Source organism: Pelophylax lessonae (genome assembly GCF_965119305.1).
Source record: "Pelophylax lessonae genome assembly, chromosome: 6".
Classification (NCBI taxonomy): Eukaryota; Metazoa; Chordata; class Amphibia; order Anura; family Ranidae; genus Pelophylax; species Pelophylax lessonae.
The window spans coordinates 158,676,122-158,695,031 of NC_138773.1; the positions used below are offsets into that span (position 1 = coordinate 158,676,122).

The 18,910-nt window shown below is 42.6% G+C and overlaps 1 protein-coding gene across 1 annotated transcript in view; it reads right to left on the reverse strand.

The window, feature by feature from the left end:
- ABAT (4-aminobutyrate aminotransferase) overlaps nucleotides 1–18,910 on the reverse strand; it is a 252,910-nt gene that overhangs the window by 50,597 nt on the left and 183,403 nt on the right. The window contains exon 10 of the mRNA XM_082261300.1: nucleotides 15,802–15,865. Coding sequence (XP_082117426.1) covers nucleotides 15,802–15,865 — 64 coding nt within the window. The remainder of the gene's footprint in view (nucleotides 1–15,801; nucleotides 15,866–18,910) is intronic.

The following is an 18,910-nucleotide window of genomic DNA, read 5'->3' on the forward strand; positions in this document are numbered from 1 at the left end:
GGCAGGTCTTGTCACATGTGTTGCAAACAAGAGCCATTTATGAGTCTCACACAGGTGCTCATCTGGCAGAGCTACTGTCTCATGTTGTGGAAGAATGGCAGCTGTCTGATAAATCTGTAGTGCTTGTGACCGACAACGCGGCGAACATGATAGTTGCAGTTCAAGTTGGTAAATTTCCTCATGTTAAATGTTTTGCCCATACACTCAATCTTGCATGTCAGCGGGCACTGAAAGGGGCCACGCTCTCCAGGCTTCTCGCCAGAGTGCGACGAATATCCACATTCTTCCATCGCAGCACTAGAGCAAGCCACTGTCGAAAAGAGAAACAGAAATGTCTGGGCCTGAAGAATCATAAGCTAATAACTGATGTGCCAACAAGATGGAACAGCGCATATGACATGGTCGAGAGGTTCTTAGAACAACAACCTGCAGTTTGTGCCACCTTGCTGTCTCCAGAAGTCAGAAAAGGAGAGTCTGATCTCTGCACTCTCAATGAAACAGATGTGTCAAATGCAGAGGACGCTGTGAGTGCATTAAAGCCAATGAAGGATGCAACCTTGCTGATGTCAGAAGAGCGCAACCCAACAGTGTCTCTCATTGCCCCTCTAAATGCACAACTGCTCCAGAGCATGACAGACACCATGGGAGACACAGCCATGACCCATGAGATCAAGAATGCAATCAAAACAGATCTCCTGAAGAGGTACAGCAGTGAGGCAGAGAAGAAGATCCTTCATACAGCCTCTGCTCTGGATCCTCGCTTTAAAGGACTGCCTTTTATTCTCACAGAGGAGGAGAGATCGGAGATATACAGAGGAGTGACTGAGGAGGCTGCATCTTTGGAGGTAATTAGAATTTCATCATGTTTCCTGCCAGACAGCTAGAAGCTCAGCTACATTGTGTTGTGTAATAACATGCCCTGATTCACTGATGCGGTGTGGGAAGTGGAACTGTATGGTATGGATTACCGTGCAGTTTCCCACACCTCATCAATGAATCACACTCTTAGTCAGTTCAGCTCTTCTTATACTATTATCTTTTGTTCAAACACACAGATTACATCTAATAGAAGGACAAATGTGGATGAAGTGCCTAGGGAAAAAGCAACTGTGGAAGAAGAAACAACACCCATTGAGGACAGCCATTCTCCTCCCAAAAAAAAGGCCACAACATCGCTGCTCATGACTTTGCTGGGGCAGTCTTTCACTGATGGTGCAATAGAACCTAAGACCCCCTATTCCAAGGCAGAAGACGAAATGGAAAAATATTGTAAAGCCCCACCTCTGCCTCTCACTGAGGACCCTTTAAAATGGTGGCGTGAGCATGAGGTCATATTCCCCCTCCTCTCTCAGCTGTCAAAGCAATACTTGTGTATCCCAGGTACAAGTGTATCTGCAGAGCGGGTTTTCTCTACTGCAGGAGATGTTATAACAGCGAAAAGAAGCAGTCTTAAACCTGAGCAAGTGGATCATCTAGTGTTCTTACAGAAAAACCTACATGTTCCCAAATGCTAAGCCCTGAAATAATTACCAATTCATGTTTTTAATGAATTAGTAATTACTAATTCAGTCTGCCGCCAGTCACCAGTCAGTCACATCACCAGTCTTGTTTTATAGCTTTATAGCACTGATGGTTTGTTTTTGAAGATTGTCCTGTCCAATGTGTCCATTTCCAATCCATAATCCGTTCCGTTGCTTCACACTAAAAGTGTCTAGGCAAGTACTAGGGGTTCATTTAACCCTCAACCAAATAAATAATATTAAAGTGTATTTTCTTCTAGACTGACACCAAGCCAGCCACGGTGCAGCATTATAGGAAGGAAAATCATTGAGAGAAATAACTTGTACATTTGAAGCTTAACCTCGAGTAAATCTTATCTTATTGGATCACAAACACCAATTGTGGATTCTTGTGTAATATACTATATTTGTGAGTTTGTGAATGTGACCCCCATAGGATTTCCTCAAGGTTAAGCTTCAGTTTACAATTTATTCTCTCAAGGATTTTCCTTCCTCTAATGGTGGCTTGTTGGCTAGCTTGGCTTCAGTTACAGATGTAATCGACATGGTAGAGTGCTGCTCAGTGCAGTACAGGTAAAGTTTTCTTTCTGTAACGTGACTGACTGACTGTCGTGACAACTCAAGAGCTTATAACGCAGCTCTAGCATTAACTCAACACACACACACAGTGTGTGTGTGTTGAGTTGATGCTGATGAGGCTGCGTATAAGCTTTTGAGTAGTCACGACACACACACTGTGTTTAGTTGACTGGCAATGGCAGGGGCAAACACAATCACAGTGAGCCTGGAACATTTTATATTTTTTACAGCTTTTCTAGCACTGGAGAGATGGAGAATGGCTTGTTTTCAAAAATGGTCCATTCACATAAGTGAATTGATAATTATTTAAGCTTAAGCTTATATTTGTATAACTCCCCTCTAGCAGCCATCAACTCACTTCACTTGAGTTGACTGGCAGTTGCAGGGGGAAACAAACATCACGGTGAACATGGAAGTTATGCAGCAGTGCACTATTGCCAGGTTCACCTTTGATATTTGCTACTAGTCAGGAAGTGCTCTGTTTTGTAGAGAACAGGTTATGGCACACACCTGGAAATTATTGCAACGCATGTCTGTCTGCTGGTCTGTTGTACTCTGTAGCAATAGCAAGTGTAGGGGGTTCCCTCAACCAAACAAATACTAAAGGTAAAAGTGTATCTAGACAACTGAAGGCAAGCCAGGCAGCCACGGTACAGGAAAGGACATCCTTGAAAGATTAAATCAATCATACATTGAAGCGTAAAACCTTGATTAAATCTTTACTGGATCACAAATACACACAAACCTGACCTAACCTATATGCCTTGAGTTGTACCAGTGTGGCAATGCCAAACCTTTCTTCAGTTCTCATGATTCTGATGCAGACAATCGTGTTGTGTGTTTTTTTGTGATCCCATGAAGATTTACTCAAGGTTTAAGCTTTAGTTGATGATTTACTCTGTCAAGGGTTTTCCTTCCTCTAATGGTGGCTTTGGCTTGGCTTCAGTTGGGTTTAATCGTGGTAGAGACAGAGACTGTCTGCAGGACAGGTAACGTTTTCTGTAAAGTAAGTGACATAAAAGTGACATAAGTAAATTGATAAGCTTAAGGCTACATTCACACCTCAGCGTAGCGTTTTTCGCGCGTTTTTTACCGCGATTTTACCGCGGTTACCGCAGGCGTTTTTAGATTGAATAGAGACCAATGGAAAACGCCTGTAATCTGCCCAAAAAGAAGCTCATGTACTTTTTTGAGCGTTGGGCGTTTTGTAAACAGCGTCAAAACGCTCAGATGTGAACAGGGGCCATTTAAATGAATAGGATTTGTCTTGTTGGGCGTTTTGAGAGCTGATCCTAGAGCAGAAAAACTCCCCAAAAACGCCCCAAAACGCCTACATGTGAACGGAGCCTAAAGCTTATATTTGTAACTCCCCTCTAGCAGCCAATCCATCAACTCACTTGAGTTGACTGGCAGTTGCAGAGGGAAACAAACATCACGGTGAACATGGAAGTTATGCAGCAGTGCACTATTGCCAGGTTCACCCTTGATGTTTGCTACTAGTCAGGAAGTGCTCTGTTTTGTAGAGGACAGGTTATGGCACACCTGGAATTTATTGCAATGCATATTCACATAAAAGGATTTATATATAATGTTTTGTGGGAATTTATGATGACCATTTTCACAAGAATATTAGCTTGGCTGGCTGGCTGGCTGGCTTCTTCTATCTTGGCTTGCCTTAAAGTACAACTATAGGCCAAACTTTATCCAAAAAGTTTGGCCTTTAGTTGTACTTTAAATGGTGGTAGGCCTGGCTTATATTAATATTTTCTTTTATGAAGCAGTAAACTGCACTACTACAGTTTTTTACTAATTTTACTGTTACTTCTAGTAAAATACTAGTGTTGTTGTCTGTCTCTGCTATTTGCATTTTCAGACCTTCCTATATGTTTGCAGTGCAAGTGCACTAAAGTATGCAGGGCTTGCAGGCCATGACAGGGTCCAGGAAAGTGTCCTTTGAAGCAAATGAAAATAAAAAGGATTCTTTTATTTGTGACTGCTTGATTGTTTGTTTTTTTTTATAAAGTTTTGAAAACCATTGGGCAGTGGGCTGGGCATGGGCATTGGGCAGTAATCGTGATGCATCGCGGAATCGAATCGTATTGAATCGCGACCCTAATAATTGTAATCGCATCGAATCGTGAGGTAAGTGAAGATGCACAGCCCTAATATATATACACATATACATCTATATACATACACACACCTATCTACAGTATAGATGAATCAATCATGAAGTGGAACGAAATTTATTGGATATTCAAACTTTTTAACAAACAAAAAACTGAAAAATTGGGCGTGCAAAATTTTTCAGCCCCCTTAAGTTAATACTTTGTAGCGCCACCTTTTGCTGCGATTACAGCTGTAAGTCGCTTGGGGTATGTCTCTATCAGTTTTGCACATTGAGAGACTGAAATTTTTGCCCATTCCTCCTTGCAAAACAGCTCGAGCTCAGTGAGGTTGGATGGAGAGCGTTTGTGAACAGCAGTTTTCAGTTCTTTCCACAGATTCTCGATTGGATTCAGGTCTGGACACAAGATCATTGTCTTGTTGGAATTCAGGTTCCAACAAGACAATGTTGGACCCGCGGAAGGCGGCGGGAGGGGGGCGTCCCCTCCCGCTCGCTGGGGTAACGATTGAGCGGCTCCCGAGCCATATCGGTCATTACTGCCGGAAAGCCAACCGTCCGCTCGAAAAACTGTACCGGGGTGATGCCTCTAGCTAGAGGCATCACCCCGGTACAACCACTTAGTCAGCCAACGTAGGTCTACGTGGCTGGTCGTTAAGTGGTTAAGCTTAATTGAAAATACAGATCTCTCTTAATCCAGTATATCTACTCCCCCCCCCCCCCCAGTTAGAAAAAACTCCCTAGGAGCACACTTAACCCCTTGATCGCCCCTGGTGTTAACCCCTTTCCTGCCAGTGTCATTTATACATAGTTACATAGTTAGATTAAAAAAGTCCATCTGGCTCAGCCATTAAAAAAACAAAAAAAAACAGTTAAGAAAACCCAACCATACAATGTCATATACACAATCCTATACCCGCAGTTGATCCAGAGGATTCTAGGACAATATCCTCCCTGGACAATATCCCCCTAGACAATATCCCCCTAGACAATATCCCCCTAGACAATATCCCCCTGCACAAAATAGTTGCCGCAAGATGTGAGCCACACCCCTATACACTACAGAAAAAAATATAGACAAAAGTGCAGCTTTAAAGTGCATGTAAACCCAACATTTCATATTCCTGATAAGTGCCTGCTACACCATGTACTTATATGAAAAAGTATTCTGCTCTCTTTGTATTGCTTCCTTCGTGTGAAATCCCTGATGTTCCTGTCAGTCTCTCTGCTTCCCTATTAAAACTGACCACACTAAGCAGGAGAACACACCGTGGTCCGTTCTCTAGCTGTGTTGGGAACTCTGCCTGCTTTCCTCCAATAATCAGACTTGTCCTGGCACGCCACCCCCCCCCCCCCCCCTACCTTTCACAGCTATTCATTGGGAAGGTCAGTGTACTTTTGCTTCTCTTCCCCCAGCTTTTATGCAGCAGAGAACAGTAAGAATTTAGATCACTTGTTAAGTGAAAAAAAAAGCATTTAAGTTTTTTCTATTTTTTTACACAAATGTTTTGTCTTTTGTTTCTATTTTCAACTGAATGGGTTGTTTTACAATGTGATCATTTACAATCACTTTAAACGGATCAGACTTTGAGCCACAAGATTCTGTGCATGTGAATGGAGATTAAAGCCATTCTGGAAATTTGTTTCATGACTTGTTTTAGGGCATCCAGTTAGCTGCAGTTTGACAGACAAATTGCAGCAATACCTGGCTGCAAAGCTGGGCCTGCAAGTTTAAAGAGCCTTTAGGAACAGCTTAAACCTATCTGCAGAACCTTTGAATGAAGGAACATCTTCAAATGGTACAGTGAGAGGTTTAAGACTAAGATGGCAGCATCAACTACCAGAACATACCACTTTTTGGTGAACATCTTTCCCCATTGATAGAGTTTGTCAATGATTTTTGGAGAAATGAAAATCTGTTCAGTCTTTGCAGATGACACCAAGCTATGCAGTGGAATAACTTCCTTGCAGGATGTCTCCAACTTACAAGTCAACCTCAATGCACCATTTTATTTGGCAACTATGTGGCAAATGAGGTTTAATGTTGATAAATGTAAAGGTATGCACTTGGGGGCCAAGAATATGCACTCATCATACATACTGGTGGGGGGGGGGGGAGTACAACTGGAGGAATCCATAGTGGAGAAAGATCTAGGTGTTCTGGTAGATCATACGTTTAATAATAGCATGCAATGCCAAGCTGCGGTTTCCAAAGCAAGAAAAGTCCATTCTTGAATTAAGAGAGGCATGGACTCGAGAGAGAGAGAGATATAATTTTGCTCCTGTACAAATCATTAGCAAGACCTCATCTGGAATATGCAGTTCAGTTTTGGGCACCAGTTCTCAAAAAAGGATATCGGGGAACTGGAGAAAGTGCAGAGATGGGCAAACAAACTGATAAGAGGCACGGAGGAGCTCAGCTAGGAGAAAAGATTAGAGGAACTGAATTTATTCTCTTGAGAAGAGGAGATTAAGGGGGAATATGATCAACATGTACAAATACATAAGGGGTCCATTGCCCATCCTAATTGTTCATGAACGGGGAATGTCTTTAGATTTTGCAGATCTCCTTTTACCCAAAATGGCATAGAGGGGATGCAGCAGATTTATGTGCGACAATGTCGAGGCTTTTGCGCACAGTAGAAGTAAGCACAACCATATTAGCAAGCAAATTACTTGAACTCTTAACTGCAGATGTACATGGGTCTAGTGGTGATAAATCTTTTGCAGTCACCTCTAACACTGCCTCTGGGATCTCTTCATTCCCTCCTAAGTCCAACTCTTATAGGCTGGGCATATCAAGATCCGACTCAGTTACAGATGGAGAAATTTTGGTACTGCTCTGGTGTAAGGGGTTTATCGCAACTATGGGGTTGAGTGTTGTGTGGATGTTTGGCAAAGTTTTGCCATGGCTCTCTGCTGAAAGTATTCCATTGTGGGGTACTGACAGAGTAGGGTAAGGAATACAGGGTGTGTGTGAAAGAAGTACGCAGCAACCCGGGTATAGACTGTTTTGAAGCAAAGTCTTTGTGATGAAATTGGGGAGAGGGTCTGGGTACCTTGTAAGGGCTCAAGGGAGGTAGTGATGGTAAAGTATGACCAGTGGTGTGATATAACACCAGGTCATCCACCTGAGACTAAGCTCAGAATGGTTGAGTTTTAGCTCCAAGTTGCAAAAGTGTACGCTGTAAATGAAATACATTCCAAACATAGCCCAGTTTTTACCGCAATAATCAGAGATACAGGGTGATCCTGTTTTATCTGTCCATGGTGCTGTAAATAGACCCCTATATAAATATATAGTCCAAGCTGTGCCTGTCATAGTGGGCACATCCCCGAAGGAGTCTTCAGGGTCTGGTTTCCATAGGGATGGACTACGGCCCTGGACCTGTATAGCACCCCGTGACTTTATGCGTTGTACAAAGTGCAAAGATGAGTGCCAATGCAGGAACAACAGACAATAGACAGAAGAAAGTAGTATTTAGGTCATCTAGCTTAGATAAAGAATTCAAAAGGTTTTTATCCGGCTATTCTGCAAATGCTGTTTATCTCTTAGAATGCCCGTGTTCTCTGCAGTATGGGGGGGCTGACCACACAGGCATTGCAACGTTCGTTCGAGATTCCGGGATTTTCTGTGTACAGCCTTTGCCGGATTTCCTCTGGAGTCTATGCTATCATTGGCACGCTATCTATTTAATTTCCGGTAAGCCTTTCATCTACACGGATATTCATTATCACGTTCATCAAATTTGGTCTGTCACAGACTTTATGGACAATTTATCAATTTTTGTTTCGCAAATCACATTTTGATTCAATGTTTGATCATTTGTAGCGCGACTTGTATTTATTATTGCATGGTCCTTAAAAGGAATGTGTTATCAATATTTTGAAGGGTCTAAAAACTCATAGGGTTTCCCTACATTTTAAAAAAGTTCATAACGGGGACCCCTCTGGTCTTAGATGTATGGGAATTAACAGACTGCAGAACAATTGGCAGACTTGTAATAAAATGTGGCAGGTCTCCAGGTTAGTGACTCACAAGGTCTATCAATTGGAAACTCTGACACCAGAGGGGTTAAACATGGATTTGGACAGCAGCTGTTTTAGTCAATAGCTAGGAGGTTTTAATGGTTATATCATGTTATAGTAGTACTTCTTGATTTCAATTATGCATTGTTGTATTTATTGTGATTGCCAAGCAGAAAACACAGCCAAAAAGTGGATAACATGCAGCCTGCAATCTCTGCACTGTCAAATAAGAGGAGATTTGGAAAAGAGTATTATTTTATAATTTAAGCATATCACATCGGCCTGCCACTGCAGACAACCGTATGGCCAAAATGCCAATGAGATGTGGCGTAAAACACTACCACAGGATGTGTGATGCTGCGCACTGAAACCTGAGAAGGTGAACTTTGTGTTTTTCATTATAATAAAATGTTAATGATCTGTGAAATTCAGAGTATTTTTTCTCTTTATATACCATACACAAGTGCTTGTAAATATCTCTAGATGCAGATTACGAAAGGAGGAGGAGGGTGGAATCTCCCAGTGACATTTTAGCCAGTTTGGCTCTACATAGGCCTCATCTGGCCTCACATACTGTATTAAGGGGGTCAGATTATTCAGTAAAAGGTTCTGTGTGTAATTTGGTGGCAATGGATATACAGCATTTTTGTGCCATTTTATATGAGTAGAGGTGCAGGCACTTGGGTGAAAAAAAAAAAAAGCTATCCAGTTTTGGTGTTGGGACTTTTATTAAAGAAGTATAATTTGTTACAGGTTTTATTTTGGAAGTTAACTTTGTGAAGTACTGAACACCCCTTTACTTTCTTTATAGCTGGTAGTTTTAGTTACAGCTAGTGTGTAAAATTGACAGAGAACATTCCAATAGTTGTGAGGACAGGAAGTAACAGAGGTCCTTATTACGGGGACAGCAAAGTTTACTTTGGATAATGTGAGGAATGTCTGCATTCTCAGTGAGCAAACAAGGTATAGTGGGACAGATACACAAGGAGTGAGAATTGTCTAACGTGTATTAGAACAAAATTCAGGACTGCTGAAGACATTTAAGTTGTTCACAAAAACATTATGCCTATTTTTACTGTCAAAAAATGGATTTTTGTAAAATCTTACCGTAAAATCCTTTTCTCTTAGCTCATCGACAGACGTAGTCCTCGGTGATACACCACCTTCGGGTTATGTTACCTCCGCAGGAGCAGGACTAGACAGGAAATTAAAAAGCTCTGGCCACACCCTAGGGGCAGTCCCAGAGGGTATATCCTCTCTCTCTCTGCCTCAGCAAATCAGTTATGTGAAAAAGCAGTGCTTAGAGAATTTAACCCAACCCAACTCCAAAACAGAGGGGCGGGGACTACGTCTGTCGATGAGCTAAGAGAAAAGGATTTTACGGTAAGATTTTACAAAAATCCATTTTTCTCTAGCGCTCATCGACAGACGTAGTCCTCGGTGATACACCACCTTCGGGACGTCCCAGAGCAGTATCACAACTGAGGGGTGGGAAAATGGAAATCAAATCCCAATCTAGAAGGCCCAACCGGTGCCAACTAGAAGTTTACAATGCTCATCCTTAATGATGAGACTCAACAAAAAAATTTTTCAAACAGAAAAAAACCCTCGAGGTAGACCACCGGTCTCCTCAAATTGCGGCCTGCAAAACCTTGCGGCCAAATGAGGCATCCGCCGATGCCGTCACATCAATTTTATAGAATTTAGTAAAGGTATGTACCGACGACCAAGTGGCCGCCTTACATACCTGGACCACTGACGCCTGATGGCGAAAGGCCCAGGAAGTACTGAGCGCTCGAGTGGAGTGCGCCCTAACAGGGAACGGAGGACTCTGACCCTTAATAGAATAAGCCTGTACCACCGTTTGTCTAATCCATTTGGCAATGGTCGCGGCAGATGCAGGCAAACCCTTTCTGGGGCCATCCGTGATCACAAAAAGTGAATCCGTCTTACGGAATGATTCCGTAGCTTTCAGGTATACCCTGATTGCCCGAACCACATCCAAGGAATGCAACGCATGTTCCCGATGATGCTTGGGCTGAGGACACAAGGAAGGTAGTACAATATCTTCATTCAGATGAAAATCTGAAACCACCTTAGGAAGAAAAGATGGCTTAGGATGAAGTACTACCTTATCCCTATGAATCACTAGGTATGGGGACTGGCATGATAATGCAGCCAGTTCTGACACCCTGCGAGCAGAAGTAATAGCCACCAAGAAGACCACCTTCTGGGATAAAGTAAGCAAGGGAATCTCCCTGATGTTTTCAAAGGGAGGTTTCTGTAGAACCGACAAAACCAAATTAAGATCCCAGGGCGGTAAGGGCGCGCGGACTGGAGGAGCCAGGTGCCGCACCCCCTGGATGAAATTCCGCACCAAGGATTTGGTAGCTAAAGGTTTCTGAAAGAAGATTGCTAATGCTGAAACTTGACCCTTGATGGTGCTCAAGGCTAGCTTCTGCTCAACCCCTTGTTGCAAAAAGGCCAATATTCGAGACACCGAATAGGTACGTGGAGGAAATCCTAAAGATTCGCACCACGCAATATAAGTCTTCCATGTGTGATAATAGACTTTGCTGGAAGTCGCTTTCCTTGCTTTAATAAGGGTAGGAATGACAGAAGTAGACAAACCTCTGTCCTTCAGTACTTGGGTCTCAATGGCCAGGCCATTAAAACCAGCGACTGTAAAGCACGAAGGTAAATAGGTCCTTGAGACTACAGACACTCCCTGAGACGAAGTTCCCACGGAACGTCTGCGACTAACCTGTCCAAGTCGGCCAGGCCGGCTTGAAGAGGCCAGCCTAGAATTTCTAGGACCACTGGCGCTGATTGGATCTGAACCAGGCGTCCCTAGAGGTATCTGGCCCCGACCATCCGAGAAAGTCTGGTCGTTTTCTGTTCCCACACATTTATCAGATACCTGATAGTTATCAGGCAAGGTGATCTTTTCTGGTTGAACTTCAGGGACCGAAGTCACCCGACTAGAGGCTACTTGGCCTATCTGGTCAATCAGATCCGATTCCTGTGAGGTATCGGGACTAATCTTAGGAAAAGGTAAAGGAAAAGATCTATACAGGGAACGGTAACTACCGCTTCCTGTACTTAAATGTTGGAAGGGAAGAATCGCACCGGTAGTAGTGGTTGATGCTCGATCTAATGTCCTGAATACCGGTGAAAACGTCCCCCCACCCTGAAATTGGGTGGGGGCGCACCTTCAGGCTGTGTACTCCTTTACTTCGGGTTTGGCTGGGTTGGTCCTCTGCTTGTCCGACCAGCCCTTCTTGAACCCTCCTGGAGGAGTCTTGCCTTTCCCGGAAGTACCAGCCGGGCGTCCTTTATGGGCGGTAAAGAAAGGTCCTCGCTTGTTGCGAGGTTCCTTAGCTTTTGCAGCCTGTGGCAAAAAAGTACTCTTGCCCCCGGTGGCATCCTTAATGATTTCATCTAGGTTGGCTCCAAATAGACGATTCCCCTGGAAAGGGAGATTGGTCAAAGTCTTTTTGGAACCTAGGTCAGCTGACCAGCATTTTAACCACAGCACACGTCTGAGGATCACTGCTAACTTAGATGCATGCCCTAACAAGGGAGTAGTGTCCAAGGCTGCGTCACAGATAAACCGTAGCCCTTGTATGATCTGTTCTATCAAATCAGATGTCTCCTGGGGAATATCTTTTCCCCTAAGATCTTGGCGTACCATCTTCGCCCATTCTGTAAGTGTCTGGGAAACTAGACCAATAACAATTACTGGTCTAAATGCAGAGAAAAGATAGTGCGGGACTCCGCTTCTATCTTTCGATCCACCGGATCCTTAAAGGACGAAGTGTCCTCCACTGGAATAACCGTGGCTTTATTCAGCCTGGAAATAGGCGGATCCACGACTGGTGGTACCGTCCATTTCTTAATGATGGATTCCTCAAACGGATAGCGTCTAGCAATACGCTTGGAAATAGTAAAGGTACGTTTAGAATGTTCCCATTCTCCTTTAATCTGATTTCCAAAACATTTAGGTACAGGAAAAGCCTTCGCCGTCTTGATGGGCTTATTAGTCCCAAAAGGCCTCTCTGTTTCAGTTGCCTCTGCCGGTAAAGCCTCAAGTTTTAAGGTTTCTTGCACTGCCACAACTAGTGCGTCCACCAATGCTTCTTCCTGAATTATAGCAGGAGAAGAAGCGTCCTCCTCACTGTCTGAGGGGGCTTTACCTGGGATAGCAGCCCTTGCAGAGGAACCTGCAACTGCAGTGACCATCTCTGAATCAGAGTCAGAGGTGTCAGATAGTATAGGGGTAGGCGGGGGTCGCTTCCTTGACCCCCGTCCCTGACAGGCCGCCTCCACCCGAGCCACCATAGACTCCAAAATTGCTGTAAATGACTCTATACTCTGTACACCGGCGGGTCCCGAGGCCCCCTCGAGGGAAACAGGTGGGGGAATCTGTGTGGCAGGGTCCATAATAACTCCAGTTACTTCCTGGATGATATAATTCAAAGTAAAGAAAAAACTTTTTTTTTTTTTTTTTTTTGACCCTCAGCGCCACAAAAAACCCCTTAGTGTTACCTGCTAGGGATCCCTATCGATCGAGAGAGAGAGAGATAGACCCCCAGGCTCACCACTTGATGTTCAGAGTTGAACTGCAACAGCTTACAGCGCTGTCTTAGACAAACAGGAAGTCTTTTGGCTGGCTGCCCAGGAAGAAAGGAGGCGGCTCCGCCCCTCTGTACGCCTTCCGGCGCCTCCCCCAAGCTCCACGAGGTGTAGAATCACCTAAAACATGGCCGCCCCCATGCTGGAGACACGAGGCTACGCCAAAATGGCGGCTCGTGCGATCCAGTAAAAAAAAAAAAAATGGCGGCGGCCTGTGCTGACTAGCGGTGTGCTGCAGGCACACAACACTCTCTCTGCATGGGGATATGGCGTGTTTGGCGGTACCGGCCCTGGCAGACCGCATGGCCGTTCGGGAGGCCTGCTATTAGCTGGAGATCTGACTTGGAAGGCAGTCTACATGTCCATGGCTTCTGACTGGTAGGTAGCTTATACTTAACCCATAAGATTCCCAGAATGCCACAGATTACATCTTTAAAACATGTATACAATAGATTGTTAGCTCCCAAACCAAGCCTCCTGGCTTTTGCACACATAAAATCACACTCAAAGTAGGAGGATTTGTGACATGTTATAGGATAGAAAGAAACTCTTTCTTACCATACAGAGAGGGGCCCGCGTTCACCACAAAACCCGTCAGGGAAAACAGGGGGAACATACTACTCACCATACCGGAACCAGGCGGGCACCAACTCCTGACAGTACCCCTCTCCACCGGGGCGGGAGGGCTGTCGACCGATACAGACGCCGTGACTCATGGTCTTTGGCGTTTCAGCGAGACGTTTAACTCGCGGGTTCAGTCCTTTAATGGGACTTTGTCGCGGCCGACTCAGCGCGGAGCTATGGCCTGCACGCGCTCGTAGGCTGAACTGGGGTGACCACCGGATCTCAACATCCAGCCCGTCGCCCAGTTCAGCTTTCTTGCTTGAAGATCTCACAGGAACACTGGAGAAAAAAAGCTGCCCAAAAATCCTTTTAGAAAAAAATTTCTTGCCAGGACCTAAGATCCCAGCAAGGTATCTAGGTCCTTACTCCTAACTAGACAGAAAATAACTGATTTGCTGAGGCAGAGAGAGAGAGGATATACCCTCTGGGACTGCCCCTAGGGTGTGGCCAGAGCTTTTTAATTTCCTGTCTAGTCCTGCTCCTGCGGAGGTAACATAACCCGAAGGTGGTGTATCACCGAGGACTACGTCTGTCGATGAGCGCTAGAGAAATTTAATTTTTACTTCACACACATCATTACTACACGATTCACATGAATTTACTGCATGTAGGTTATATTTATTGCTCAGGTTATTTTAGCCAAAAGGTCAGTTCAACATGATAAATGACACAGGGTATTGCCCTTTAAAATACTGCTAGCAATAACTGAGGTTCCACTTGAGCAAAACAGGAAAAAAAACAATTTCATATGAAAATAATTCTAAATTTAAGAAAGGATTCGGTTTGTAAAGTGAATATTTTCAGGATAAATTTTTATAGCGTATAGAAACAACTCATTCGTCTTATCTGACGTATACAAGCTAAGAGAGAACTAAAAAGGGACAAAATATTGAAAAGCACAGTGATCTGGACAGCATAATAACTAAAATCAAAATTATTTTAGTCGCCTAATCTAGATTTGTAAATTGTAAATTTGTAAATTGTAACCTAAAGATTATCAGATTATCAGATACAAATTTTCAGAAAGGAATGTTCAATAATTATATTGTGATAAAATATGAAATCATTTCTCACTACAGATATGAGAGTGCCTGATATCACCCTGATCATTTTGGTTACTTTAGTTGCTATGGCTTCTAAAAACTTTGAGTATCCTGGTAAAAAAATAAATCAATAATCAGAAACAGAGCAGTGCTATGGAAACAAATCTCTACTTATCTACAGAACACCGGTTTCCAAGATGCAAGAATGCATTTGTTCTTCACAGCAGTATTGAAAACAAAAGCTTAGTGGTACTAAATACATTCTCTTTTTAGCTACACTATATTACCAAAAGTGTTGGGACGCCAATGAACTTTAATGGCATCCCAGTCTTAGTCCGTAGGGTTCAATATTGAGTTGGCCCACACTTTGCAGTTATAACAGCTTCAACCCTTCTAGGAAGACTGTCCACAAGGATTAGGAGTGTGTGTCTATGGGAATGCATGACCATTCTTCTAGAAGCGCATTTGTATGGACAGGCACTGATGTTAGACAAGAAGGCCTGGCTCGCAGTCAGGATTCTGTGCAGGCCAGTCAAGTTCCTCCACCCTCAAACTCGCTCATCCATGCCTTTATGGATCTTGCTTTGTGCAGTGGTAGGCAGTCGTGTTGGAACAGGAAGGGGCCATCCCCAAACCTTTCACACAAAGTAGGGAGCATAAAATTGTCCAAAATGTCTTGGTATACGGATGCCTTAAGACTTCCCTTCACTGGAACTAAGAGGCCAAGCCCAACCCCTGAAAAACAACCCCACACCATAACTCCCACTCCACCAAATGATTTGGATCAGTGCACAAAGCAAGGTCCATAAAGACATGGATGAGCGAGTTTCAGGTGGAGGAGCTTTACTGGCCTGCACAGAGTCCTGACCTCAACCCAAAAGAACACCATGGGGATGAATTAGAGCGGAAAATGCGAGTCAGGCCTTCTCTCCCACATCAGTGCCTGACCTGACAATTGAGCTTCTGACAGAATTGTCAAACATTCCCATAGACACATTTCTAAACCTTATGGACAGCCTTCCCAGAAGAGTTGAACCTGTTATAGCTGCAAAGGGTGGGCCAACTCAATGTTGAACCCTACAGCCTAAGACTAAGATGCCATTAAAGTTCATATGCTTGTAAAGGCAGGTGTCCCAATACTTTTGGTAATATAGTGTTTGTATTAAAATATTTATTACATTAAAAAAAAAAATGGAGGCTCATTACATATTGTGGGAGTTTGACAGAAGAAGACTCCTGTTCTTACCCATAGTTCGCCCGTGAAAACTACCCATAAATGACAAAATGCTGTAGTCAGGGCATCCTGGATACTAGATAAGAAAATAAAACAGTGGAGTTAATTCTCATTTTATTATTCAGTAGACAATAGGTCACTTTAATATAAATGGAAAACATTATCATTGGATATTTTAAGACAGAAACTTGATGGACAAGCAATTAGCAGTTGTTAGCAAACAATTGTTCTACATACAATGACAGACTGGTTAGGAAGCAAGCTAAAATTCAGAAGTAAACTACACTAAATACAAAGAGGGAAATCTTACAGTAGATTGTAAAGAGCACAAGCACAGTCTTAGTGCCCGCAGTATTTATGTGAAACAAATTAGTTGGTGGTATATTAGGTAAATCACATAAATATCTCCCTCACCTATATACTGTATATTTAGAGAACCAAATGGGTAGCTAAACAGATAGGGTCTATCTATCGACCTGGTACTGATACAGTAAATGTGTGCAACACTAAAATGTTATCTTTAAAACCTGTGCGTGTAATTGACAGTGGAGACAAAGAAAAATAAAGGAAATCCATCCTGGGATACACTCATTTTTCTCAGGAAAGTTATCTTTAAAAAGAGCAAACAATTCAACAAAGTTACAAATATTGAGATATTTATGTATGTGGTACAAAGTATCTTCCTGCTCAAAAGTGGATACTGCAATTTCAGTTAAGTGAAACTGCTTTTTGAGTCTTCTAGGCATATAGGAGCAGGTATCCCTTAGAGTGCGGGCAAAGCGCCCACTGAAAGGGAACACTTTTTAGTTAGAGGGTTTAGCGTTTTTTAAATATAACATTAAAAAGGTGATACGAAAAGAAAACCGTACATTAGATCTGAAGGTTGTCATTGCTGGCCTATCCTCCTTATCTACCATATTAAAGATTATCTGATAATTGCAAGACTAAAAACAACAGCTCTTTTGTCTTACCAAATCGGTCTAAAAGTACCATCAATACCGCACCCCCTAAAGCACCAGCAGAGATACCCAGTTATCGAACATGAAAAGACGAATACCAAATACCATCGCATTAGAAACGTATAATTTGCTTCCGTGGCTAGGATGTTAATGTTTTTTGATGAGTTAGACCAGATTTCTTTCCAGTCTTCTGGAGAGATAAAGGACTCTAATGTAATAGCTAGCTGGCAGTATATAGTGCATTGAAAAAGTATTCATATCCCGTAAAATTTCTCACATTTTGTCATGTTACAACCAAAAATGTAAATGTATTTTATTGGGATTTTATGTTATGGACAAACACAAAGTGGCACATAATTGTGAAATAAAAAAAGAAAATGATAAATGGTTTTCAAAATGTTCTACAAATAAATATCTGAAAAGTTTGGCGTGCATTTGTGTTCCACTCCCCTGAGTCAATACTTTGTAGAACCACCTTTCACTGTAATTACAGCTGCAAGTATTTTGGGGTATGTCTCTACCACCTTTGCACATCTAGAGAGGGAAGTTTTTGCCCTTTCTTTTTTAACCACTTGCCGTCTGCTCACTAGAGCTCTACTGCGGCAAAGTGGTTTGTTATCGTCTGGCGACGTAGACCTACGTCACCAGACACTCCCTTTTCTCGGCGCGCCCCCGGAGGCTCGCTCCCGCTGTATTCAGTCACAGCGTGAGTCGGGCCAGGGGAGGAGCGGCGTTGATCGCCGCTCTTCCCCGATCGTCGGGGAATCGAGTGTGGAGATCCGCCTGCTTGTGCAAACAGAGCGGGCGGATCTCCTAAGTGACAGGCAGTGTCAGATTGCAGGGTTCAGCATAGCTGAACATGCGATCTGTCCCTGTGTCACTCAGTCACCTCCCCCCACACACGTTAGTAAGCACCAGGCATACATTAACCCCTCCCTCTCCAATAAAATTAACCCCTTCCCTGCCAGTGTCATTTTTACAGTAACAGTGCATATATATAGCACTGATTACTGCAGTAATGTCACTGGTACCCCCAAAAGTGTCAAAAATGTCAGTCAAGGGTCCAATCTGTCCGCCGCAATGTAGCAGTCCCGCAAAAAAAAAAAAAAAAAAAAAAAAAAAAAAAAAAATCGCAGATCGCCGCCATTATTTGTTAAAAAAAAACAGCAAAAATGACAGAAATCTTTCCCTTAGTTAGTGAACGCAATAACTTTTGCGCAAACCAATCAAAATACGCTTATTGTGATTTATTTACCAAACATAGGTAGCAGAAGACAAATTGGCCAAAAATTAAAAATAATTTTGATTTTTACATTTTTTTGGGGGGGAATTTCATATAAAAAAAAATGTGAAAAATATTGTTATTTTTTCAAAATTTACGCTCTTTTTTTGTTTATAAAAATAAAAAAATCGCACCAAAAGAAAGCTCCGTTTGTGGGGAAAAAAAAAGACGTAAATTTCGTTTGGGTACGGCGTCGCATGACCGCGCAATTGTCAGTTAAAGTCGCAGAGTGCCGAATTGCAAAAAGTGGCCTGGACGTAAGACAGCAAAATCCTCCGGTGGTAAAGTGGTTAAGCTCTGCCAGATTGGATAGAGAGTCTGAACATCAATTTTCAAGTCTTGGCACAGATTCTCAATTGGATTTAGGGCTGGATTTTGACAGGGCCATTCTAACACATCTTCCACTCGATATTATTTAGGGGTGTAAGAGTAAAGGGGGTTCAATACAAATGCACGCCACACTTTTCAGGTATTTAATTGTAAAAACTTTTGAAAACCATTTATCATTTTCATGTCTATCACATAAAGTACGTTTACATTTTTGGTTGTAACATGACAAATGTGGAAAACAAGATTAAACAACTGAGATTATATATATATATATATATATATATATATATTATATATATATATATATATATATACACACACACACACACACACATATATACATATATATATTACACACATATATATATACACACATACAGTATCTCACAAAAGTGAGTACACCCCTCACATTTTTGAAAATATATTATATCTTGTCATGTGACAACACCGAAGAAATTACACTTTGCTACATTGTAAAGTAGTGAGTTTGCAGCTTGTATAACTGTTGTCCCCTTAAAATAACTCAACAAAGCCATTAATGTCTAAACTG